This window comes from Neoarius graeffei, chromosome 14 (assembly GCF_027579695.1).
Source record: "Neoarius graeffei isolate fNeoGra1 chromosome 14, fNeoGra1.pri, whole genome shotgun sequence".
Classification (NCBI taxonomy): domain Eukaryota; kingdom Metazoa; phylum Chordata; class Actinopteri; order Siluriformes; family Ariidae; genus Neoarius; species Neoarius graeffei.
This window is the reverse complement of record NC_083582.1, coordinates 5,616,468-5,644,028: the sequence shown is the minus strand read 5'-3', so window position 1 is coordinate 5,644,028 and position 27,561 is coordinate 5,616,468. Positions and strand designations below refer to the sequence as shown.

The window sequence follows — 27,561 nt, the reverse complement described above, 5'->3', positions numbered from 1 at the left end:
AGATGTTTGTTTGATTCCCACCACTGTGTCACACCGAAAGGGGCCAAAAGCACATTATTATAAATATATACATCAATCACGTGTTGCACATCCATCCACCCATCCATTATCCGTAACCACTTATCCTGTGCAGGGTTGCGGGCGGGCTGGAGCCTATCCCAGCTGACTACGGGCGAAAGGCGGGGTACACCCTGGACAAGTCACCAGGTCATCACAGGGCTGACACATAGACACAGACAACCATTCACACTCACATTCACACCTACGCTCAATTTAGAGTCACCAGTTAACCTAACCTGCATGTCTTTGGACTGTGGGGGAAACCGGAGCACCCGGAGGAAACCCACGCGGACACGGGGAGAACATGCAAACTCCGCACAGAAAGGCCCTCGCCGGTCACGGGGCTCGAACCCGGACCTTCTTGCTGTGAGGCGACAGCGCTAACCACTACACCACCGTGCCGCCCCAGGTGTTGCACATTTGTCTTTCATTTTATTTTAAGGGTGCCAATACATTTAGACTTGACTAATGGTTAAATATCACGTTATCTTTTTTATAACTGTTGCAGCATGTGATCCGCCTCTCCCACAACGGGTTCAACTCACGGTCACATCTCTCTCTCTCGCTCTCTCTCTCTACCCATCTCTCTCTCTCCTCTCTCAGTCCTCTCTCCGTCTTCTCCCTCTCTGTCTCCCCACCCATCTCTCTCTCTCTCTCTCTCTCCTCTCTGTCCTGTCTCTCTCCCCACCCATCTCTCTCGCCTCTCAGTCCTCTCTCTCTCCTCACCCTGTCTTCTCCCTCTCTCTACCCACCCATCTCTCTCTCTCTCTGTCCTCTCTCTCTCCCCACCCATCTCTCTCTCTCTCTCTCTCTCCCCCACCCATCTCTCTCTCTCTCTCCCCACCCATCTCTCTCTCCTCTCTCAGTCCTCTCTGTCTCTCTCTCTCCCCACCCATCTCTCTCTCTCTCTCTCTCTCTCTCTGTCCTCTCTGTCTCTCTCTCCCCACCCATCTCTCTCTCCTCTCTCAGTCCTCTCTGTCTCTCTCTCTCTCTCTCCACCCATCTCTCTCTCCTCTCTCAGTCCTCTCTCTCTCTCCCCACCCATCTCTCTCTCCTCTCTGTCCTGTCTCTCTCTCTCCCCACCCATCTCTCTCTCTCTCAGTCCTCTCTCTCTCCCCACCCATCTTTCTCTCCTCTCTCAGTCCTCTCTGTCTCTCTCTCTCCCCACCCATCTCTCTCCTCTCTGTCCTCTCTCTCTGTCCTCTCTCTCTCTCTCCCCACCCATCTCTCTCTCTCAGTCCTCTCTGTCTCTCTCTCTCCCCACCCATCTCTCTCAGTCCTCTCTGTCTCTCTCTCTCCCCACCCATCTCTCTCCTCTCTCAGTCCTCTCTCTCTGTCCTCTCTCTCTCCCCACCCATCTCTCTCTCTCAGTCCTCTCTGTCTCTCTCTCTCCCCACCCATCTCTCTCAGTCCTCTCTGTCTCTCTCTCTCCCCATCCATCTCTCTCCTCTCTCAGTCCTCTCTCTCCCCACCCATCTCTCTCCTCCCTCAGTCCTCTCTCTCTGTCCTCTCTCTCTCTCTCCCCACCCATCTCTCTCTCCTCTCTCAGTCCTCTCTGTCTCTCTCTCCCCACCCATCTCTCTCCTCTCTCCCCACCCATCTCTCTCTCCCCACCCATGTCTCTCCTCTCTCAGTCCTCTCTCTCTGTCTTCTCTCTCTCCCTCACCCTCTGTTCTCTTTTTCTCTGTCCTGTCTTTCCCTCTCTGTCCTCTCTCTCTCTCTCCTCTCTCTCTCATATACCTATGAATAATTATAAGCATCTTCATCAGATTAGAAAAGATAAAAAGATGTTTTTTTTCTCTCTAAATGTCATGAACTTTCCAGCACACTCATGATTTCCAGCCATCACAGTTCAGTAAATGCGGAAAAATAACCGAGTGCTACACAAAACCAAGCCGGTTTTGTCCCTCAGTCCCTCCTTCCACAGTTCCATCACTCACAGGGACATGAAGGGTGCCATCCTTTCATACATTTAAATAAAAATCATCATCTGTACATTTACATATGGCTTTATTAATAATCACAGGCTTAAAAAAAGAGCGTTTGATGAAACAGATGTAATGGATCAGGTGGGAGAGGCTCGGGGGGGGGGGGGGGGGGGGGCTCGGACCCCTTAATCGCTGCATACAGACTGGATTTATGTTTGATCTTTGGAAAATATTATATAACTAAATATTCTTTAAATACTTATGAAAACAAACTGCAGATGTTTTTTCTCTTCACAGATGATTGAATGAAAAATGAAACTCAGGCAGGTGAGCGTCAGCTGTTCCATGTCACGTTGCGTAAGACTGTTCATCACGCTAAGTGTTTAATAAACAGCAGCAAATCAGTTCAGGAATAAAAATCAGAGCCTGAGTCGGGTCTTTATTCAGTGTTTACTGACAGATCATTTGGTTCTGTGTTGTAAAAAATTCAAGCAAACTGAACTTTGTCACGATCACTTGATATCGTTCTTCAAACTCAATTACAGATGAAAAATTGATGTTTTTAAACATACTTCATGAACAATTATGTTAATTAATCCTACATTTTACCAAAACACTCCAGTGAATGAACACGTCACGGTGTCATGATTAAAAGTTATTATTAAAATGATTTTAAAATTAAAAAAATATAAAATGTTTTGCATTATTTGTAATAACCGTCGTCATCACTGGACTTTCTACAAAAAAAATTAAACCTGTGTGAATTAAAAGAGCGTTCCTGAGGTTGTTGATATTTAATAAACTGTGCATTTAACTCATCTCATCTCATTATCTGTAGCCGCTTTATCCTGTTCTACAGGGTCGCGGGCAGGCTGGAGCCTATCCCAGCTGACTACGGGCGAAAGGCGGGGTTCACCCTGGACAAGTCGCCAGGTCATCACAGGGCTGACACATAGACACAGACAACCATTCACACTCACATTCACACCTACGCTCAATTTAGAGTCACCAGTTAACCTAACCTGCATGTCTTTGGACTGTGGGGGAAACCGGAGCACCCGGAGGAAACCCACGCGGACACGGGGAGAACATGCAAACTCCGCACAGAAAGGCCCTCGCCGGCCACGGGGCTCGAACCCGGACCTTCTTGCTGTGAGGCGACAGCGCTAACCACTACACCACCGTGCCGCCCTGTGCATTTAACTAGCAGACTAAATACTTTTTTTTAAAGTTAAATTTTATTTCTATAGCACTTTTAACATTCAACATTCTCACAAAGCAGCTTTACAGAAATCCGACTATAAATCTGTAAGGAACACGCCAGAGACGAGAACGGCGAAGAAAAACTAATTATGACTCAAGAACCCCTTATTTAGCGAATTCCTTATTATTTACTCTTCTGTTTATAAAGAGACTTAGATTATGTGGTGGTGTTTTTTTTTTTTTTCCAACAATAACGCGACACACACAGAGTTTCTGAGCGAGTGGACTGAGAGTGTCTTTGTGTCCCAGAGCTCTGAGCTTCACCCCCGCTGGGAATATAGTGTACCAGTGTGAGGAGACTGAATCGCAGCCTTTCTGTGACACACACACACACACACACACTACCGACACACAACACTCGCCCCCATCATGACCCGTCCACAGATCCATTTCTCTCATCATTTTTTCCTTCAGCAGTCACAGCTGTGTGTGATCTGAGCACGGACAGTGACATGTCGACTCTCCGTACCTCCAGAACTTTCCCTGTGATGTACTTCTTACAGTTCTCACACTGGATGCCAAACATGGCGTGGTAGTCCATCTCACAGTATGGAATTCCATCCCTGTACACACACACACACACACACACACACACGGGAGTTTTAACTGGAACTCATGTTCAAGGTGGGCGATACGACAAAAGTGTCACATCGTGATACTTGAGGATCACAACACACGATACACATTCAGTTTATCAAACAATACAGTGATTTTAGGAGACAAAAAAATCCATTTCCATTTAAAAACTGCAGAGTCTTGCATAAGTATTCAAACCCCCCCCCCCCCCCCCCCCCAACTTCTCCACATTTTGATTCAGGACAAGGGCTGAAACGAATCAATAAAACAACAATTATGAATCGGATAACATACATGTCAACCTATACGGATTTTCCGGAAATTATACGGATTTTAGCTCATTTCAAGGGCGTACGGGCGTATAAACAAAGTCTTACGGATTTTCAGTATTTTCTGACCTAAATTTATTTTGTGTATCTTGAACATCGTCAGCTGATCGTCGCAAAAACATACAAAAGCTCGATTTATAGACAAAGAACAGCGTGTATGCAGGGGCAGATAACCCAGACTATGTGAAACCGGATGTTTATTCCTCAAGCCTCGTGCAGTATCGTGACTGCGAGACTTCGCTCGTTCCGGTCATGCGCACGATCTGCATTTAAACGCGCCAAACGGTCATTGTTCGAACGATTTTCTCATTGTGCAGAGCGACATTGTTTACACCGGAGAGATTCTGAATAGCGTCTGCTGAGTGAAAGAATGGGAACACCGAGAAAGAAAATGAGATACGGCGGGCGGTATCTTCCTGAATGGAAGGAGACATTTAATGGTGTCATTGTTCAGGCGAAAAATGAGGAGTACGCACACTGCACAGTTTGTGTGCGAGATATAAAAGTTGCGGCGTCTGGAGTTTACGACGTGACATCAGCGAAACTTGCACCAGAAACAGAATCAGCCGCAAATGACGATGTTTGCAAAGCCTAAGACCGATGATCAACCAACAAGTGTAATAAGAGCAGAAGTTACGATCTGTAATTTCATTGCTCAGCACAATTTGCCGCTAGCCGTTGCGGACCACCTGACAGAACTGTTGCTGCGAATTTGCACGGACAGTACGATTGCGAAATCTATCAGCTGTAGGCGCACCAAAACAACGCAAGTAATCAAAAAGAGCTCGGCCCCCGAAGCTACACTACCGATCATCCAGCACTGCCGGACGCCGCCATTTTCCTTGATGATCGACGAATCCAATGACAAAAAGACGGACAAGCGACTGGCCGTTTTGGTGCGGATCTTCGACATAAACAGAGGGGCGAAGTCAAGAATCATAGACATGCCCGTGTGCAATATCAGCACGGGCGAGGCGATTTTCGACATGCTGGACGAAGTTCTCAGGCAAGTTATATTTACTTATTTATTTATTTATTTATTTATTAAGTTCGGAGCGATTCGAAGGCTATAAGGATTTTATGTTGATTTTATGGATTTCTTCCTCTGATACTACAGGTGGACGCCCAAAGGGGTTGACATGTATGGGATAATATCTATAAAAAGGGCAGTGAACAAGGTTATAAAAAAATTCATACATTTAAACTGATGTGTTAATAAAATAGCAAGATGATTAGCCTGTATCGCTGACACTTATAAAATAATCCTTCTCTACACTGATCATCATCATCATTCACAAAACTGTTTCCTGTTTACCGACACATCACACACACTGTCTACGCGGGCTGCGCTTGAATTTGTCTTTCAACAATGTGCAATTACTGGAACTCGTATTGCGATTCTATGAATATCCCGATTCGATATTACAATTTTTTTCCGATTTTTTGTTACAATTTTAAAACCTTGTAGGATGTAAAAAAAAAAAAAAAAGATTGAGTCATAACTCTAAATACCTCAGAATATCAGTAGAGTTTTGCGAATATTAGGATGAGTCAGACTCTTATATCGCATATTACACACACACACACACACACACACACACACACACACACACACACACACACACTGCAGGGTACTGACTTGCTGATGTACTCAGCATTGAGCACTTTGTTGCACACTTTGCACTTGAAGCAGCCCAGGTGCCAGTGTTTATCCAGAGCCATCAGCGACTGTTCATTCTTAAACTCCTTCCCACAGCCACAGCAATCTGTACAGGGGGAGAGAGAGAGAGAGAGAGAGAGAGAGAGAGAGAGAGAGAGAGACAGTGTGAGAGAGTGAGAGAGTGAAGGATAGATAGATAGATAGATAGATAGATAGATAGATAGATAGATAGATAGATAGATAGATAGGGAGAGAGGGAGAGAGGGAGGGAAGGATAGATAGATAGATAGATAGATAGATAGATAGATAGATAGATAGATAGATAGATAGATAGATAGATGAGTGTGAAGGATAGATAGATAGATAGATAGATAGATAGATAGATAGATAGATAGATAGATAGATAGATGAGTGTGACGGATAGATAGATAGATAGATAGATAGATAGATAGATAGATAGATAGATAGATAGATAGATAGATAGATAGATGAGTGTGAAGGATAGATAGATAGATAGATAGATAGATAGATAGATAGATAGATAGATAGATAGATAGAGAGGGAGAGAGGGAGGGAAGGATAGATAGATAGATAGATAGATAGATAGATAGATAGATAGATAGATAGATAGATAGATAGAGTGAAGGATAGATAGATAGATAGATAGATAGATAGATAGATAGATAGATAGATAGATAGATAGAGTGAAGGATAGATAGATAGATAGATAGATAGATAGATAGATAGATAGATAGATAGATAGATGAGTGTGAAGGATAGATAGATAGATAGATAGATAGAGTGAAGGATAGATAGATAGATAGATAGATAGATAGATAGATAGATAGATAGATAGATAGATGAGTGTGAAGGATAGATAGATAGATAGATAGATAGATAGATAGATAGATAGATAGATAGATAGATAGATGAGTGTGAAGGATAGATAGATAGATAGATAGATAGATAGATAGATAGATAGATAGATAGATAGATAGATAGATAGATAGATAGATGAGTGTGAAGGATAGATAGATAGATAGATAGATAGATAGATAGATAGATAGATAGATGAGTGTGAAGGATAGATAGATAGATAGATAGATAGATAGATAGATAGATAGATAGATAGATAGATAGATAGATAGAGTGAAGGATAGATAGATAGATAGATAGATAGATAGATAGATAGATAGATAGATAGATAGATAGATAGATAGATAGATAGAGTGAAGGATAGATAGATAGATAGATAGATAGATAGATAGATAGATAGATAGATAGATAGATAGATAGATAGATAGATAGATAGGGAGAGGGAGAGAGAGAGGGAAGGATAGATAGATAGATAGATAGATAGATAGATAGATAGATAGATAGATAGATAGATAGATAGAGGGAGAGAGGGAGAGAGGGAGAGAGAGGGAAGGATAGATAGATAGATAGATAGATAGATAGATAGATAGATAGATAGATAGATAGATAGATAGATAGAGAGGAGAGAGTGAAGGATAGATAGATAGATAGATAGATAGATAGATAGATAGATAGATAGATAGATAGATAGATAGATAGATAGATAGAGAGAGCTCGGTCATTTTCTATTTGAAAATATTGGACGCTATAGTTGATGTTTTTCCGATCACCAGAATAATATTAGCTCTATTCAGACGAGATTATTTTAATAAAAATATTAACCTCTGATTAAAAACTCCTGCATCTGGACGCCTATCAGTCGCCTTGGTAATGTTCTTGAAAGTTCCATGAACGCGGCTCTCTGCATCACGTTACAGGAGAAGCGTCTCTACACTCCTAATGGCTGGAGCTAACAGCCACATACTGTCTGACCTAATCAGAGCTTCGATGAGCTTCCAGTGACGACGGTGAGGAGACGCAGTGCTGCAGCACACAGCTGCTACAGAAAGACTCCTCCAAGAACCCATTAGTGGAGATCGTCAGAAATACACCGACACGACGAAGTGGACGGAGTAAAATGTCAGAGGTGTTTATGAGGTCTGTGATAAAGAGAATAAAATGATTAGATCGCGTTTGAGTTGCTCTGATTGGTTATTGTTGAGAAGAAACTCCCATTAGACGACATTAAATCCTCAGAATAGTCACTGAGATACACACGATGTACAGGAGGGGATTCTCACAAACCAAATAATGCTTTCAAAACAAGAAAACTTCCATGATATCGATGATCAGGTGAGTGTATCGCAGGTAAGGCGTAAAACAGAAACCACGTCACAGCAGTGCGGGGGGGGGGGGGGGGGGGGGGGGGACGCCCACATTTCTTGCAAACACAAAGCATTCTTTACGTTATATACTCAACTCAGATTTATCTGTTTTTGCAAAAAAATTATAAAAAGATTGTTTTTGGTGTCTGTTTTTGCTGCCAAAGTTGATCAAAAACCTCTAGTTTTGTTTGAATAAAGTTCTGTCAGGGAAATCAGAAGAAAAATGATTCTAAGATTCTAAATGATTTTCTAACGGGAAAAATCGTGATGTCAAAGTGTGACTTTCTTTCTTTCTCTCACTGTGGTATGGGTGTTGGTGGGTTTGAGCCAGATGAGTATGAGGTTTGAGTATTTCAGAAACTGCTGATCTCCTCCTGGGGTTTTAACACACAACAGTCTGTAGAGTTTACACAGAATGGTGCGGAAAACAAAAAACATCATCGAGTGAGTGAGCGACAGTTCTGTGGGTGGAAACAAACGCCTTGTTGATAAGAGAGGGTCAGAGAGCAGGAAATAGACAGATTGGTTCGAGCTTTTTTGCCAGGAAGGATATAGTAACTCATATAATCACTCTTTACAACCGTGGTGAGCAGAAAAGCATCTCAGCATGCAACAGAAAAACAGAAGAACACATTGGGTTCCACTCCTGCAGCCAAGAACAGGGATCTTACAGCCAATAACATGTTCCTATTAAAGTGGCTGCTGAGTGTATAAGGAGCATACTTTCATGGTTGTGTATTATACATTCTGTGAGATCATGGTGTTATGAATAAGGTGTTCAAATCAGGAAAAGATGGCTATCAGTGCACACACACACACACACACACACACTGTTAAAACTGTATGTATGCATATTAGTAGCAGTAATAACAGGAGGACTAAAGAGAGAGGGAAAGAGAGAAGGACGGCCCAGGAGGTCGTGTGTGTGTGTGTGTGTGTGTGTGTGTGTGTGTGTGTGTGTATCAGCAGCCACGCAGAGAGCAGCACAGAGAAACAACAGAGGAGACAGAGAGATTGATAAAGTGTGCGTGTGAGAGAGGGAGAAAGAGAGAGAGAGACTCTCACTGTGGACAGCCTGAGCGGGTGCTGAGCTGTTGGCAGGCAGAGGCTGAGTGCATTTCTGACAGATGCACTCTTTCCCGTTAAACGTCACGCGGTCGCCTGCAGGAAACGGCTGTCTGCCAAAACACAGAGTAAACACAAAGAGAAAGGACAGAGATCAGCACTGGAGAGAGAAAAAGAACAAGAACTATTTCTCGTCAGGTCTCACACACACACACACACACACGCACACACACACACACACGCACACACCCCTCATTAGATTACATTACAGGTATTTAGCAGACGCTCAATAAAAAATAACAGAAATAACCAAATAAAGAAATAGACTGAACAAGAGGAGGTGACATGAGGAGTAAGAGGAGGTGAGGTGAGGAGTAAGAGGAGGTAAGGAGTAAGAGTAAGAGGAGGTGAGGTGTAAGAAGAGGTGAGGTGAGGAGTAAGAGGAAGTGAGGAGAGGAGTAGGTGAGGAGTAAGAGGAGGTGAGCAGAGGAGTAAGAGGAAGTGAGGAGTAAGAGGAGGTGAGTAAGAGCAGGTAAGGAGTAAGAGGAGGTGAGCAGAGGAGTAAGAGGAGGTAAGGAGTAAGAGGAGGTGAGGAGTAAGAGTAAGAGGAGGTGAGGTGTAAGAAGAGGTGAGGTGAGGAGTAAGAGGAATTGAGGAGAGGAGTAGGTGAGGAGTAAGAGTAAGAGGAGGTGAGGTGTAAGAAGAGGTGAGCAGAGGACTAAGAGGAAGTGAGGAGTAAGAGGAGGTGAGGAGAGGAGTAAAAGGAGGTGAGGAGTAAGAGGAGGTGAGGCAAGAAGTAAGAGTAGGTGAGGTGAGGAATAAGAGGAAGTGAGAAGTAAGAGTAGGTGAGGAGAAAGAGTAGGTGAGGAGTAAGAGGAAGTGAGGAGAGAAGTAAGAGTAGGTGAGGAGTAAGAGGAGGTGAGGAGAGGAGTAAGAGGAAGTGAGGAGAGAAGTAAGAGTAGGTGAGGAGTAAGAGGAGGTGAGGCGAGAAGTAAGAGTAGGTGAGGAGTAAGAGGAGGTGAGGAGAGGAGTAAGAGGAGGTGAGGAAAGAAGTAAGAGTAGATGAGGAGTAAGAGTAGGTGAGGAGAAAGAGGAGTGAGGAGAGGAGTAAGAGAAGAAGAGGAGTAAGAGGGAATGAGGAGAGAAGTAAGAGTAGGTGAGGAGTAAGAGGAGTGAGGAGAGGAGTAAGAGGAGTGAGGAGAGAAGTAAGAGGAGGAGAGGAGTAAGAGGGAGGAGAGAAGTAAGAGTAGGTGAGGAGTAAGAGGAGTGAGGAGAGGAGTAAGAGGCGTGAGGAGAGAAGAGTAGGTGAGGAGTAAGAGTAGGTGAGGAGTAAGAGGAGTGAGGAGAGAAGTAAGAGTAGGTGAGGAGTAAGAGGAGTGAGGAGAGGAGTAAGAGGCGTGAGGAGAGAAGAGTAGGTGAGGAGTAAGAGTAGGTGAGGAGTAAGAGGAGGTGAGGCAAGAAGTAAGAGTAAGTGAGAGGAGGTGAGGAGAGAAGTAAGAGTAAGTGAGGAGAGAAGTAAGAGTAGGTGAGGAGAAAGAGTAGGTGAGGAGTAAGAGGAGTGAGGAGAGGAGTAAGAGGAAGTGAGGAGAGAAGTAAGAGTAGGTGAGGAGTAAGAGTAGGTGAGGAGAGGAGTAAGAGGAGGTGAGGCAAGAAGTAAGAGGAGGTGAGGAGGTGAGGGGTGAAGAGAGGAGTAAGAGGAGGAGAGGAGTAAGAGTAGGTAAGAGGAGTAAGAGGAGTGAGGAGAGGAGTAAGAGTAGGTGAGAAGAGGACGTGACATTATATTACATTACAGATATTTATCAGACGCTCTTATCCAGAGTAATGTATAACACACCCAGGGCAGCCTGGGGAGCAGTTGGGGATTCGGTCCAAGGAATTGAACCAGCAACCTTTTGGTCCCAAACCTGCTTCTCTAACCATGAGACCATGGCTCGCCCCCACACGGAGGTCACATTGTCTATGTCTCCATGAACCCTAACACCATTTCCTTAATAATCCCACCGGGAGCGCAGTGGGAATGAACTGATGACATCCAGTCGGAATCTACACGTCCAGCACGTCACACACGCATGTGTCTGAGTCACGACTCACGATCCGTCCACAGTTCAGGTTACACGATAAACTCCATTAAACTCATCCCATCATCGTGAGGTTCCTTCAGTCACAGCGTTTCACACTCAGATAATGTTTTCGCTCAGACAGAAACTCTTCGGTGCTGTTCCGAACTCTCACACACCTCAACGGGTAAAACATCTCGAACCTCGTCAAATTTATCCGCTATTTCATATCACGAGATTACAATAAAGCGAATATATGATTATTAAACCTCTTTGTAGACATTGACATTTAATTGGCTGAGCATTTTGCTAATTGATTAATTGAAATAGGAAACAGATTTAAAGTGAGAAAAATGTCGAGAAATTTAAATAGGTTTAATAAACTTTTTTTTTTATAATCGCATCATAATAAAAGGAAAAGCTAGATCAATTAGACTAGTTTTGAGATTTTCATGTTAAGAGGATATTTTTTGTAGCATCTCGTCGCTATGGAAACGCTGACACAAAGCCTCACGCCAGTGTCCTGAATAACGTCTTTACAGAGCAAATGGAGGAGATCTGCATGTCCCGAGAAATTTTAAAAAAATATCTACTTCCAGGTAATGTAGTGCACACACACACACACATTCTCTCTCCTCACTGTTACCGAACTGCCGCTTACTCATAGTCTAACGCGAAGTATTGGCACCTGCTGCAGCATTCCTTGGACGAATTTAGCTGGTGGAAATGTCAGCCAGTGCAGCAGTGAATGGACGCTCTGTGTCTCTCAGGACGGCGCTGGCATCAGAGTGCGCTTCAGCAGAAAGAGGACACCATTTACCACTTCGTTCATTTACCTTCAGACCTATTTCACTTAGCCAAATACTCAAGGATCTCCAAACACCTTCACATCCTGCACTTGTGATATGTAACAGTTATTCCACAAAATCAAGTCGTACATGAGCTGAGAGCCGACGAGGCGCGTAGCACAGAGATTGAGTGGAATAACTGTTTTATTCGATCCACATTCACTGGATTTTGAGAAACAGAGCATTTTTATTGTTATTTTTTGCAAATTCAATCAATAAAAACTCGATACAAAACGTCCAACAAAATCATTTCCGCTTAGAATGTAAACAAACCGGTGAAATGACAGGAGCAATTTGTGAAAAATGCGATAATAATAATTCTTGAAAAATTAAACAAAAGATACGTTCTTAGCATCAAATACTTTGCTGCTTTTTTGTGTATCTTTTAGGATTTTGTTTTCGACTAGAGTTTTTATTTCGTCCTCAGTTGGTTCAGCAACATGCTCCGCCGTTTTTTGTTTTGTTTTTCTCTACTCACGGTATATGAGCTGATAGCCTAGTAGTAGAGTAGCCAATCAGAGCGCACGATTGCTCATATCCAGTGAATGTAGATAGAATAAAACGATATTATCGCCCTTACACGATGTCCAGTCATGTTTATTGCTGATTTGTACACGGCTTTGTCGAATACTCGATTCTCATTGGTCAACTCCTGTCCATTCCTGAAAAGCAGATTGCTGCTACAAATTACAGAGTGTCGCTATGGAGACAGGTCCGGGACCACATCCAATCATAACTGCTTTAATAAAAAAAAAAGTTACTCTGTCAGAAAAAACACCATGGAAGATTTTTCTAATATTAATTTTAATGTGAGTGATGACGCTACAGTCGGAGGAAAATGTTTGTACACCCTTTGGAATTTTTTACATTTCTGCCTAAATTGGTCATAAAACATCATCTGAACTCTCCAGCAATCTTAAGAATGAACAAACAGTGTCTGCTTGAACTAAAACCACCCAAACATTTGCGTTTTATCATATTTTTATTGACCATAAGATGGAATTATTCACAGGATAGGGAGGCATAAGTAAGTACACCCTTTGATTTAGTAGCTGGTTGACCCTCCTCTGGCTGCAATAACTTCAAACAGACGTTTCCTGTAGTTGCAGACTAGACAGGCACAACGATCAGAAGAAATCTTGCACCATTCCTCTTTGCAAAACTGTTGCAATTCAGCAAGATTCCTGGGATGCCTGGAATGAATGGCTTTCTTGAGGTCATGCCACAGCATCTCGATTGGATTGAGGTCGGGACTTTGACTGGGCCATTCCAGAACGTGAATTTTGTTCTTCTGAAACCATTCTAATGTCGACCTGCTTCTGTGTTTAGGGTCATTGTCCTGTTGCAGGACCCATCCTCTCTTGAGTTTCAACTTTTTGACAGATTGCCTCAGGTTTTTCTGCAAAATATCTTGATATAATTGAGAATTCATTTTCCCATTGATTATAGCCAGTTGTCCAGGCCCAGAGGCAGCAAAGCACCCCCACACCATGATGCTACCGCCATCATACTTGACAGTGGGGATGAGGTTTTGCTGATGGTGTGCTGTACCGACTTTCCTCCACACATGATGTGGTGTGTTACCCCCAAACAATTCAACTTTGGTTTCATCAGACCACAATATGTTTTTCCAATGGCGCTGAGGAGCATCCAAATGCTTTTTCGTGAACTCCAAACGAGCAGAAATGTTCTTTCTGGACAGCAGTGGCTTCCTCCGTGGCCTTCTCCCATGAATCCCATTCTTGTTCAGTGTCTTTCTTATAGTAGATGTGTCCACAAAGATGTCTGCATGTTTCAGTGATTTCCTCAAGTCTTCAGCGGACACTCTTGGATTCTTTTTTACCTCATTGATGATGACTCGCAGTGCCTTTGGAGTGATCTTCGCAGGGCAGCCACTCCTTGGCAGAGTAATAACCGTTCCAAATTGTCTCCATTTATACACAATTTTTCTAATTGTAGACACATGAACACCAAGGGTCTTAGAGATGGTTTTGTAACCCTTTTTAGCTTTATACAAATCAATTATTTTGTGTCTTAAGTCTTCAGACAGCTCCTTTGAGCGAGGCATGATGCACAGAACATGCCTCTCATCAAAACACACCTTTTAACTGGTTTTCCAGTGGGGTGGGTAGCTTATGACACACCTCAGTGATTGGACATCAGGTTGGCTCACACCTGAGTCAAATTGTTTAATCATCTAATTAGTCTAATTAGCTCTTGGATGAGCCTTAGCTAAGGGTGTACTTACTTATGCCTCCCTATCCTGTCAATATTTCCATCTTATGGCCAATAAAAATATGATAACATGTAATTGTTTGAGTGGTTTTAGTTCAAGCAGACACTGTTTGTTCATTCTTAAAATTGCTGGAGAGTTCAGGCGCTGTTTTATGACCAATTTAGGCAGAAATGTAAAAAATTCCAAAGGGTGTACAAACATTTTCCTCCGACTGTAAGTAAGCTAATCTTAAGATGGCAATAGAGTTTACGCTGCTGTAGGGGGGCTGCCATGCCGTAGCCATAGTACCCACAATTCCCTGCTTCACTTTATGGCCCATCTTCTCCCCTTTCACTGTTACAGCATTGAACACACCAATCCATGTACTCCATGCCATGTTCTATCTCCGCCCATTCTTCTGACTCCCTGTAATGGTATTGGATACAGAGATGATACCGGATACCAAATACAGTGACGTCACGACTGTACTTTAAAACCCGCGGCGGAATCAAAAGTCTTTCTCTCTGGCAGTGGATCCCCACGCGTGAAACAGACGTCGTTGCATCTGTGCTACAGAAGAACAAAGGACAAAGAACGAGCTATTGATACCGGACCTTTAGCCAAAGTTCAATGTACAGTGGGGCAAAAAAGTATTTAGTCAGTCACCAATTGTGCAAGTTCTCCCACTTAAAAAGATGAGAGAGGCCTGTAATTTTCATCATAGGTACACTTCAACTATGAGAGACAAAATCCAGAAAATCATATTGTCTGATTTTTAAAGAATTTATTTGCAAATTATGGTGGAAAATAAGTATTTGGTCAATAACAAAAGTTCATCTCAGTACTTTGTTATATACCCTTTGTTGGCAATGACAGAGGTCAAACGTTTTCTGTAAGTCTTCACAAGGTTTTCACACACTGTTGCTGGTATTTTGGCCCATTCCTCCATGCAGATCTCCTCTAGAGCAGTGATGTTTTGGGGCTGTCGCTGGGCAACACGGACTTTCAACTCCCTCCAAAGATTTTCTATGGGGTTGAGATCTGGAGACTGGCTATGACATATGACACTACTGACCATATGACATTCTCCCAATCCTCTTCTGGATCATCCAAATGCTCTCTAGCAAACTTCAGACGGGCCTGGACATGTACTGGCTTAAGCAGGGGGACACGTCTGGCGCTGCAGGATTTGAGTCCCTGGCGGTGTAGTGTGTTACTGATGGTAGCCTTTGTTACTTTGGTCCCAGCTCTCTGCAGGTCATTCACTAGGTCCCCCCGTGTGGTTCTGGGATTTTTGCTCACCGTTCTTGTGATCATTTTGACCCCACGGGGTGAGATCTTGCGTGGAGCCCCAGATCGAGGGAGATTATCAGTGGTCTTGTATGTCTTCCATTTTCTAATAATTGCTCCCACAGTTGATTTCTTCACACCAACCTGCTTACCTATTGCAGATTCAGTCTTCCCAGCCTGGTGCAGGTCTACAATTTTGTTTCTGGTGTCCTTTGACAGCTCTTTGGTCTTGGCCATAGTGGAGTTTGGAGTGTGACTGTTTGAGGTTGTGGACAGGTGTCTTTTATACTGATAATGAGTTCAAACAGGTGCCATTAATACAGGTAACGAGTGGAGGACAGAGGAGCCTCTTAAAGAAGAAGTTACAGGTCTGTGAGAGCCAAAAATCTTGCTTGTTTGTAGGTGACCAAATACTTATTTTACCGAGGAATTTACCAATTAATTCATTAAAAATCCTACAATGTCATTTCCTGGATTCTTTCCCCCCATTCTGTCTCTCATAGTTGAAGTGTACCTATGATGAAAATTACAGGCCTCTCTCATCTTTTTAAGTGGGAGAACTTGCACAATTGGTGGCTGACTAAATACTTTTTTGCCCCAATGTATTTGATCCTTGCATAGTTGCAATAATAACTAAACCGGTTAGTTACTGCAGCCCACGCAATATTTTAAAGAGAAAAGGCGACCGGATCCCTTTTCCCTTTTGCAACGTCGACGAACTACAAGCAAGATTCCTTCAAGATCATCGGACGACCGACGGGACACCGAAGATCTTCAGCTGACAAGCTGTAAATGCAAAAGGAACAGAACTGTTTTCTTCCTGGGCCTGCGCATCGCGCTGTCTTCGGATAACAGATGGCGCACTTTCAGTCGCCAAGCAAGAGCGATCTCAAGTAAGGCTGGCATCTGTTCAATTGTTAGTCTTAGTTGTGGCTAGTTAATGTGAAAAGTGTTTATTTGAATTCATTCATGGTTTAAATGTACGCATTTTGATTCACATGAAAATCGATCTTAGACCACGTGTTGTTTGATTTGCTTTGTTTACTATCTGTATTTAGTTAGATTGTGCATGCGTTTTCTCTCTCTCTCTCTCTCTCTCTCTCTCTCTCTCTCTCTTTTTAACTCCCTCCGTCGCACTAAACCCCTCAACATTGGGATTTCAGGAGTAGCTAAGGGTTGGGTAGAAGTTTGGGTTTAAGGCCTACCTGGGACTAGTTTTAAGCTACAGATCCCTTTGTTACTCTCTTGCGCACGCCGCCTCGTTCCCTCACTCCCCTCCTTCTCGTTAGTGCGCAGCTGCGCACACACACCTACACTCTCACACACATACTCACACACAAACACGTGATTTCCCTCTCATATTTTAACATCCACTCGCCCCTACACTAAACACTTGCATATGGCCCATTACTTCTGATCACCATTAGTGCCTTGGTTATCATCATATTCACTGCTGATTTCTTACTCTGTTGACTGCTGGTTATTCTTCTACTTACTACTGACTATTGCTTTATACACTACTGATTATTACTTGTATACATTGTATCACCATTTATATTGAATTATTCCTTGGCTGCTATTGTTGCTATATCTGATCAGGATTAGTTCACTAATTCATGTCAGCTATTTCAATAAATGGTATCTTTGGAATAAACTGCGTCCTGTTTACTGCTACAACACCCACTGAGTGCCAACCTCTGCCAAAAAAAAAAAGTATTCTAATTGCCTTCGCCATTTGGTGGTTATATGAATGTTATAGATCTGGAGTAAACGTATTACATTAGAGCTACAATACTCACTAAAACTATAGCAGCATCACCACTAAGTTATTCCAGTGATTTTAATAGTTTAGCTATAAACTTGAATTATATGAATGATTAATGAATTTATGAGACTGATTCCTTTTTACATGAGACTGATTCGATAAGCCTGTTGCACCTACACTGCTGTGGATGCAGATCCATCCGTCGACTCGAACAGACTATTTTCTTTTTGTTTTTAGTGGAAATATTTTTAAATCAATATTTTGTGTCAAATGAATAATTTCTTTAGTAAGTTGCTGCATAATAATCCAATAAAATACAGCGAGGTGGTTGTTACTGTGAAACTCCTTCAGGGTGATTCATCAGCCGGCTCGCTGTACATTATGCCTTATTTAGATTAGATTAGCTGACCTGTTAAACTTTATGCATTTTTTCGAGCAGTTTTGCAAAAACATCACAGTGCGATAGTTCGAGTCTGAGTTGTCGCTCAGAAATCCGCTGCAGAGCAGGTTCTCTTTCCTCTCCAATAAAACAACAAGTCAATCGACATGTGAATCCGGAAAGATCCGCTCAGGTGTTCTGAACTTTCCGATATCAAGCAAATGCCGCAAAATGGCAAAATGTAAGTGCAGACAGTGTGTGTGTGTCTTACTTGCAGATGGCACACACGAAGCATCGTGGATGGTAGGTCTTGCCGAGCGCGGACACCACCTCACCCTCGATGAACTGCTCGCAGCTGAAACAGCGTGTGCCGTAGAGACGCTGGTAGTCGAGAGTGCAGATGTACTCGCCCTGCCGCACGAAGAAGCCTCCCTGAGCCAGGTCACAGCCACACACTGCAGAGACATGGGACACACAGGATACACACACACGTCAGCAGGGTTCGAGCAGAGTCTCCAGGACGGACAATCAATCTCAACAATAAAATCATCAGTTTGACATAAAAATCCAAACACATGATTGGCTGACTGTCATCTGGTCATTAACCTGCTGAATCTCATTTACATATTAAATATCCAGGTGATAAAAACATTTTCTTTTCTTTATATTAGGTTTTAGTTTATCTATCTGAGATGCCAGGAGAGCCGACGTCCCCCCTTCTGCACTCACCACCTTCTACAGGGGTGCCACTGAGAGCATCCTCACCAGCAGTCTCTCAGTCTGGTACGGCAGCTGCCCTGTTGCTGACCAGAAGGCCCTACAGAGGGTGGTGAGGACAGCAGAGAAGATCACTAGATCAGCCCAACCATCCATCCAGGACCTATACTCATCCCGCTGCCGCAAAAGAGCCATCAACATCATCAAAGACCCCACCCACCCTGCACACGAACTGTTTACCCTCCTACCATCTGGCACGCTCTACAGCAGCATGCGCTGCAGAACTACCAGACTCAGCAACAGCTTTTTCCCACAGGCCATCAGACTGCTCAACTCCCTCATGAAAACTCCAAGAACATAACCCCCCCACACACACACACACAAAAGACCAGCAAACTGTCAAACAGTAAACTCTGTCTACACAATGCTCTTTATATGCACATATGCCAATATTCTTTTTTGCACAAGAACATACAAGTTTACAATACTTATTTATCTCCATGCTGCTATTCTGCACTTTACCATACTGCACTTTGTACTATTGTACCCTTGTACTATTGCACCAGAGGCGAAGTGGCCAAGTGGTTAGAGCGCTTGACCACTAAGTGAACGGTCCTCGGTTCGAGCCTCACCTCGGACAGTGATCTGGGGCTCGCCTCCTGTCCACCCAGCAGTGAATGGGGACCTGGTGGAAACACTGGGGAAGTTAAAGGCGGCGAGGAAAGGAACTGGCTACCCTACCTCACCATGCCGACGGCCTAGACAGAGTGTGCTCTCTAACAGGCACTCCCCAACGTACGTACGAAAAAACGTACATGGGACTCTTTGACTCTTTTGACTATTGCACCCCAGTAACAGACCTCAAACTGACTACATTTCTGGATCACGGTGAATATTCTGGGAACTGTATGCCCACTGTCTGTCTATATGTTGTGTTAATTTGCTTATCTGTTGATGTCTGTGTGCACTTTTATGTTTAGTTGTGTGTCAAATTTTTAATACTGCACATTTGGAGTTTGGGGAAACGCAATTTCAATCCTCTGTGTAATTCTGTTACGTGGTCTGATTGACAATAAAGTTCACTTTGACTTTGAGTTTGATGAACCTGACGTTTCACTTCCCGCTCTGCTGCCATCTGATTGGCTGGAGTAACGTGGGTGTTAGTGTAACGTCATACTGCGATCTGACTGGACCACAGACGCAAATTAGCTTTCTAGCTAACTCTGGTACTAGCGATGTCTTGTACATGGTCCCTGTCAAATAAGCTAATAAGCTAATTGGCTGAAGCAGACCCGCTGGGATAAAAAGATATATGTATGTACTGAGCTGCACGAGTCGATGTGAAAAATGTTTCAGAACGATTTACAAACAAATAAACGACAGAACGAGTGAAAGTGTGTGTTTCAGAACCAAAAACTGACCGTGATAAATATCTGTGTCTCTCGGTTCATGTGTGTATTTGTGAACAGCGAACACTATTTATGGATCTCAGTCTATTTTTGTAGAACTGGTGTTATTTAGTTATAAGTTATTCAACAAAAATATACGCCCATAGTCTGTCCAGCCATCATTCATCCATCCATCGTCCATCCATCCTCCATCATTCATCCATCCATCACCCATCCTCCATCATTCATCCATCATCCATCCATCCATCACCCATCCTCCATCATTCATCCATCCATCACCCATCCTCCATCATTCATCCATCCATCATCCATCCATCATTCATCCATCCTCCATCATTCATCCATCTGATCTTCAGTTCCTGGTTTGTCCTGTTCAGGGTTGTGGTGAGTTTCAGGTGTTTAATAAAGAATAAGATCAAAGAATATCATCAGATTTTAGAAAGAGTCCTGAATGAAGAGTGTTTAATTAAAGCTCTCTCTCTCTCACTTCTGCTCTCTCTCTTGCTCTCCTTCTGCCTCTCTCTCTCTCTCTCTCCCTCACTCTGCCTCTCTCTCTCTTGCTCTCTCTGCTCCTCTCTCTTCCTCTCTTTCTCTCTCGCTCTGCTGCTCTCTCTTGCGCTCCTTCTGCCTCTCTGCCCCTCTCTCTCTCTCGCTCTGTCTCTCTCTCTCTCGCTCTCTCTCCCCCCAAAAACAGGAACCACAGCAACTACACAATCGAAGCCCAGTGCAATGACATCATCCTCAGAGGAGATCAGTTTTCCGTCCTCACTGAGCTCCTGATCTTTACACATCGCATGAAACTTCAATTAAAGAACATTAATCAAGGACATTAATATAAACACACTGCTGCTGTCATCGAAACTTCATCAACACCTGACCAATTCAGACCAATCAGAATCCAGTACCACTGTGATACACACACGCACACTTTTCCTGATGGCTCCCACGTACCCTGCTACACACTCCCACACGGCCCAGGTCCTAATAAACACACACACACAATACCAGAGGAATGTTCTTCAGGAAGTGACAGGCGTGTTTTCCACTGCGCTCCAGCTGCAGGCGTGTGATAGGAAGCAGTATGGAACATTAGACACATCGAGAGACACATCCGGGAGTACGGAGTCCTGAAGCACAATGTCTGAATCAGGTCCAAACCGTGATAACACTCGGCCCTCACCCTCAAGAACGAACACACACACACACACACACACACGGAGTAAAATCCACCTTATACTAGGCACAGGTACTCAGACACACAACTTATACATTTCATCTTACTTTTAGAAAAAAGCGAAGTCATATTTACATTATTCGCTCCTCACGTCTCCTATAAAGACCTTCATACAAAAAAACAAAAAACAAAACAGAAATAACACTTTCTGATCAGTCGGATTCAAGAATTCAACCATGCTATGGTGTAAATAATAATAATAATAATAGCGAGACTGTCAAAGACAGCATAGCTCACTCCGGCCCCGTCTAGTCCAGAAGGAACGATCTAAAGTGAGCCACCTTGTGCTATAAATGTTGTGAGCTACTGTATATACACTATATACAGGTTATATATAGAAGCGATATCCACCCTAGGAATACCGACCTATTTACCAGAAAGAATCCAAAATGGTGAGGAACTGACCGAGAAGAAGTGATTTTTGTTGAACTGCTCATTAAAGCTTAATTAGTCCATAACTTCATTAATAATTGTAATGAAGCAAATCTGGGTAGAAGTTCTATGCACCCTTCATGCCAGAAAGAATCAAAATCGGTGAAGAATTGAAGGAGAAGAAGCGATTTGTTTGGAAACTGGTTGTTAGGGATTAATTACTCCATATCTTCATTATTAATTTCAATTATGCAAATTTGGGTAGAAGTTATACAGTATGCACCCCAGGCAGACCCACCTTCCTGCCAAAGAGAATAGAAATCGGTGAAAAACTGAGAGAGAAGAAACGATTTTTGTGACATGTGGGCGACGATGGACAACACATGATGGCAAAACAAAATGCCATCACCTGTCGGCTGGCTGAGATAATAATAATAATAATAATAATAATAATAATAATCTCTCCATGTTGTTTTTCAGAAAGAACAGAAAGACCGAGGTGTTTTTTTTTTCTACAGTCTGACACTATAAACCAGTGTTTACTCCACATGACCTAAACATTAACCGCAAAGCTACAGGAAGTGAAACCCTGTCCCTTTCCAACATCTCGTGTTTCCCCAAATGGAATAATTCAATCCACTCTTGGACAAAGTCGATGTGTATCGAAAATAAAACGTGGGAGATTCCGCGATCTACTGTATTACAGCTGAACTCAGAGTTTCGAAGTGATCTGAAGGCAGGTGGATGTTCAGGACCGTCCCTCTGATCCGCTACAGACGCATGAGGATGGGAGGAGTCGGGTGGAAAACGGAAAAAGATCGGATTTAGGATCAGCGAGGAGGAGGAGGAGGAGATTGGAAAACAGGAACAGCGAGGAAAGAACGGAAGTCAGAGACTCCAGATCCAGTCTAGAAGCTCTCTGGAAACTGAAGTGTGTAAGACCAGCAGGTGTGTCGTGCACTTCCTGTTCACACAAAGATTCCGGTTCTTTATTCACACCGTCGGCTCTCTGCAGCGATACAGCACACCTGCCATCGCGTCTCTGCAGCGATCAATCTTCAGTGCGACCTCAAACTGACAAACTCGAACACCGTGATCCTGCCTGATGCACCGCCGTGAGGTTGCGGCTCGTGCTTGGCTCGCAGTGACAGATTTGACTCCGACACCGGCGTCGACTCGGCTATCGTGTTCCAGCAGAATCCTCTGGCATTCGGCTCGATGACAAAAGTGAGAATACTAAATGCTGAATCACACGCGCGCGCGCGCACACACACTCTCTGATGTGTTTTGGTGGAGCTGCCATTACACAGAGATGTGAATTCTCCTGCTCTTAGAGCACGCGCAATTAAAAATCCTACCTTACCTTAACGGCGTAATTTTATCAGTGTGTGATCTGCAGCAGGAAATTAATCAACACCTTCTGACCAATCAGCTTTGAGAATTCATCAGCACTGTGACTGACAGTAAAATCATTTAAAACTTGTTATAAAGACAAGCGACTCAAAGGTACCTTCGCAGGAGTTGCCATAGTAAAGCTGACACTAAAAGACGCTCCTCACGTGTGCGTTAACTTTTTAGTTTTTTTCCCCCGTGTTACGTGCAGCTCGCAGTACGAGGAGACACGTAAACAGCGTCATGTGTTCCCTTTCAGGAATTCTGCTGTCACGTTAGGTGAAAGGTCAGATGTTTCCCATGGTGCAGTAAGAGGAGTGTGAGCGTACTCTGGCACAGAGAGGCGTGGGTACGGTTACACAGCTCTGAAGAGGAGCTCGGCCACGCCCTGCACGCTCACAAATACCAGCGCCGGGTTACATTCAGTCCTCAGAAACACACTGGTGTGAGCAACTCAGATGACACACACAGCGAAAGCTCTGTGTGATTCCAGGGGGGTAAGAGTCAAACACAGTGCGGTGACCCCGCCCCTCCGTCCTTCACACGACACTCCCACATGCCACACCCCAATGAACAGAAAACTGATCATGTACAGATAAGACGAGTTACATCACTGCGTTACTGCGAAACGTTTTCTTCACTACATTTACCGTAATAACACAAACTCCATTCTCTTTACCTGCAGCACAGAGGCACTGATTCTGAACCGGTCCAAACCGACAGAGGATCAAATTCTGAACTGGTCCAAACTGACAGAGGATCTGATACTGAACCGGTCCAAACCGACAGTGTGTCTGATTCTGGATTCTGAACCGGTCCAAACCGACAGTGTGTCTGATTCTGAACCAATCCAAACTGACAGAAGATCCAATTCTGAACCGGTCCAAACTGACAGTGTGTCTGATTCTGGATTCTGAACCGGTCCAAACCGACAGTGTGTCTGATTCTGAACCGGTCCAAACTGACAGAGGATCCGATTCTGAACCGGTCCAAACTGACAGAGGATCCGATTCTGAACCGGTCCAAACTGACAGAGGATCCAATTCTGAACCGGTCCAAACCGACAGCGGATCCGATTCTGAACCGGTGCAAACCGACAGCGTGTCTGATTCTGGATTCTGAACCAGTCCAAACCGACAGCGTGTCTGATTCTGGATTCTGAACCAGTCCAAACCGACAGTGTGTCTGATTCTGAACCGGTCCAAACTGACAGAGGATCCGATTCTGAACCGGTCCAAACTGACAGAGGATCCGATTCTGAATCAGTCCAAACTGACAGTGTGTCTGATTCTGAACCGGTCCAAACTAAAAGAGGCACTGATACTGAGTTTATGCAAAGAGTTAACTATCGTATATCTGTCCTGGAGACAGACAGACAGACAGCATTAGGAGTGTGAATGTTAGTATCCCTGTATCTTTCTCCTGAATCAGACACTATCAGTTTTTAGCTTTAAACTTCTCCGTGATCTCACACCCTGATGATCAAATTCACCAGACACGAGTCAGAGACGCTCCGATCAGTGAACCGATAAATAATACATCATCCAAGATCACCAGGACCTGGCACAGGACTGAGGAGCTCCTGCTGACCAGGTCACCTTCGGAGAGAGAGAGAGAGAAAGAGAGACAGAGACAGACAGACAGAGAGATAGACAGAGAGAGAGAGAGAGAGAGAGACAGACAGACAGACAGACAGACAGACAGACAGAGGGACAGAGAGAGAGAGCATGAGACAGAGAGAGAGAGGCAGAGCAAGAGAGACAGAGTGTGAGATAGAGAGAGAGATAGACAGTGTGAGAGAGAGGGAGAGAGCGAGAGTGTGAGACAGAGAGAGAAACAGAGTGTGAGAAAGAGAGAGAGAGAGAGAGAGAGAGAGAGAGAGAGCACGAGCGAGAGAGAGAGAGGGTGGAGACCTGATTGCTCTTATTCTGTCCTGTGTAGATTAGCCAGAGTCTGATATAAACACGTACTGATCCAATCACTACATTAAGATCCTGATCTGCGACATTACACTTTCAAAAGACAGAAAAGCAAATGAATTAAATTGAATTAAAATTTTAATTAAATTAAAAAGTGTGATTAAAGGAAAGAGGATGGAACACAATGGTAATAATGCCTTAATTATCTCATCTTATTATCTCTAGCCGCTTTATCCTGTTCTACAGGGTCGCAGGTGAGCTGGAGCCTATCCCAGCTGACTACGGGCGAAAGGCGGGGTACACCCTGGACAAGTCGCCAGGTCATCACAGGGCTGACACATAGACACAGACAACCATTCACACTCACATTCACACCTACGCTCAATTTAGAGCCACCAGTTAACCTAACCTGCATGTCTTTGGACTGTGGGGGAAACCGGAGCACCCGGAGGAAACCCACGCGGACACGGGGAGAACATGCAAACTCCACACAGAAAGGCCCTCGCCGGCCATGGGGCTCGAACCCGGACCTTCTTGCTGTGAGGCGACAGCGCTAACCACTACACCACCATGCCACTCTGCCCATAATAATAATAATAGTAGGGGTGGTTAGCATTGCCACCTCACAGCAAGAAGGTCCGGGTTCGAGCCCCGTGGCCGGCGAGTGCCTTTCTGTGTGGAGTTTGCATGTTCTCCCCGTGTCCGCGTGGGTTTCCTCCGGGTGCTCCGGTTTCCCCCACAGTCCAAAGACATGCAGGTTAGGTTAACTGGTGACTCTAAATTGACCGTAGGTGTGAATGTGAGTGTGAATGGTTGTTTGTCTCTGCGTTGCAATGCGATGATCTGGTGACTTGTCCAGGGTGAACCCCGCCTGTCACCCAGTGTCAGCTGGGATAGGCTCCAGCCCGCCCGCGACCCTGCACAGAATAAGAGATGGATGGATGGATGGATGGATGGATGGATATTGTCTGGCTTTTCTTCATGGTCTATCAGATATATTCCATTCAGCTACTCGTCTTGGACTCGTTCAGTATCATGCTCACTGAATGGAATATATCTGATAGACCATGAAAAAAGCCAGACAATATTATTTAATTACAGTTGGAGACAGTCCTGGGCGTCTTATGGGATTATTTTCTGCTATAAAGTCAGTGTACTGTATGCGGCGATTGTGTAAAAGCACACTGATAAAATTTCATTTCAGAGAATGAACACAGTCCAGAAATAGCGATCCACAAAACAAGGAAATCGACTGACACCAATTTGGCGTCTCGACTCCAAAAGGACAAACGGAAAGGTTTTCAGGGGAATGCACTCTCGCTAATGCGCTGAAGGAGAGAGGGTCAGGACATGCACTTTGGGGAAAGAACAGTGAAATACAATCCGCTCTCAGCCTGCTATCTCTCTCTCTCTCTCTCTCTCTCTCATGCCATCACACTAATGTACGCTACAAATCAGGCCGAGGCTTGTGAGTCTGATCTGACATTTAAAGACCCAACATTCCTGTGAGCTCACATGCACACTCCGCTCAGTGTCGTGTTTTCAGGAGAAGGAAAAGCCAATCACTTGTGCAAAAGAGTGAAAAGTACAGAGAGAGTTTTTATTCTTCAGCTTTGGCCCTTGTTCCCCCATCGGGTCATCTGCCAGTTTCTACCGCCAGATAACTCCGCCTATCATACAACAGTGATCAATCCGAGGAGGGGAGGGAGAGGGGGCGGGCTATCATGTGCTTCCTCTAATAAATGTGAAGCCAACCTCAAAATCTTTTTTTTTTTCCCTCTATACCGCTACTCACACATCACTGTCACAGGAATGCGCTTTCTGCCCTCTTCCACATACAGTGCCTTGCAAAAGTATTCATACCCCTTGAACTTTTTCACATTTTTCCACCTTACAACCACGAACTTAAAAGTTTTTTTTTTTATTGAGATTTTATGTGATAGACCAACACAGAGTAGCACAGAATTGTGAACTGAAAAGAAATTCAAAATTTTAAACAAATAAAAATGTGGTGTGCATTAGTATTCAGCCCCCTGTACTCTGATACCTCTAAATACAATCCAGTGCAATCAATTGCCTTCAGAAGTCGTCTAATTAGTTAATAGAGTCCTACTGTGTGTAATTTACTCTCAGCGTAAATACACTTGTTCTGTGAAGGCCTCAGTGGTTTGTTAGAGAACACTGAAGAACAAACAGCATCATGAAGACCAAAGAACTCACCAGACAGGTCAGGGATAAAGTTCTGGAGAAGTTTAAAGCAGGGTTAGGTTATAAAAAAATATCCCAAGCTCTGAACATCTCAAGAAGCACTGTTCAATCCATCATTCAAAAATGGAAAAAGTATGGCACAACTGCAAACCTACCAAGAGATGGCCGTCCACCTAAACTGACAGAGCGAGCAAGGAGAGCACTGGTCAGAGAAGCAGCCAAGAGGCCCATGATCACTCTGGAGGAGCTGCAGAAATCCACAGCTCAGGTGGGAGAATCTGTGCACAGGACAACTATAAGTCGTACACTCCACAAATCTGGCCTTTTTGGAAGAGTGGCAAGAAGAAAGCCATTGTTGAAAGACAGGCATAAGAAGCCATGTAGGGGACACAGCAAACATGTGGGAGAAGGTGCTTTGGTCAGATGAGACCAAAGTTGAACTCTTTGGCCTAAATGCAAAGCGCTATGTGTGGCGGAAAACTAACACTGCTCATCACCCTGCACACACCATCCCCACTGTGAAACATGGTGGTGGCAGCATCATGCTGTGGGGATGCTTTTCTTCAGCAGGGACAGGGAAGCTGGCCAGAGTTGATGGGAAGATGGATGGAGCTAAATACAGGGCAATCCTGGAA

The 27,561-nt window shown here is 44.0% G+C and overlaps 1 protein-coding gene across 11 annotated transcripts in view; it reads right to left on the bottom strand.

The window, feature by feature from the left end:
• The window catches only part of ablim2 (actin binding LIM protein family, member 2), a 206,316-nt gene that overhangs the window by 70,976 nt on the left and 107,779 nt on the right, over positions 1-27,561 (bottom strand). For all 11 annotated transcript variants that reach the window (XR_009656406.1, XR_009656403.1, XR_009656407.1 and 8 more), the window contains 4 exons: positions 17,947-18,130; positions 9,122-9,234; positions 5,796-5,922; positions 3,721-3,814 (listed from right to left, as the gene is read on the bottom strand). Coding sequence is in view for 1 of the 11 variants with exons in the window: in XM_060939188.1 (XP_060795171.1) it covers positions 3,721-3,814; positions 5,796-5,922; positions 9,122-9,234; positions 17,947-18,130 (518 nt within the window). In the remaining 10 variants the exon portion in view is untranslated. The remainder of the gene's footprint in view (positions 1-3,720; positions 3,815-5,795; positions 5,923-9,121; positions 9,235-17,946; positions 18,131-27,561) is intronic.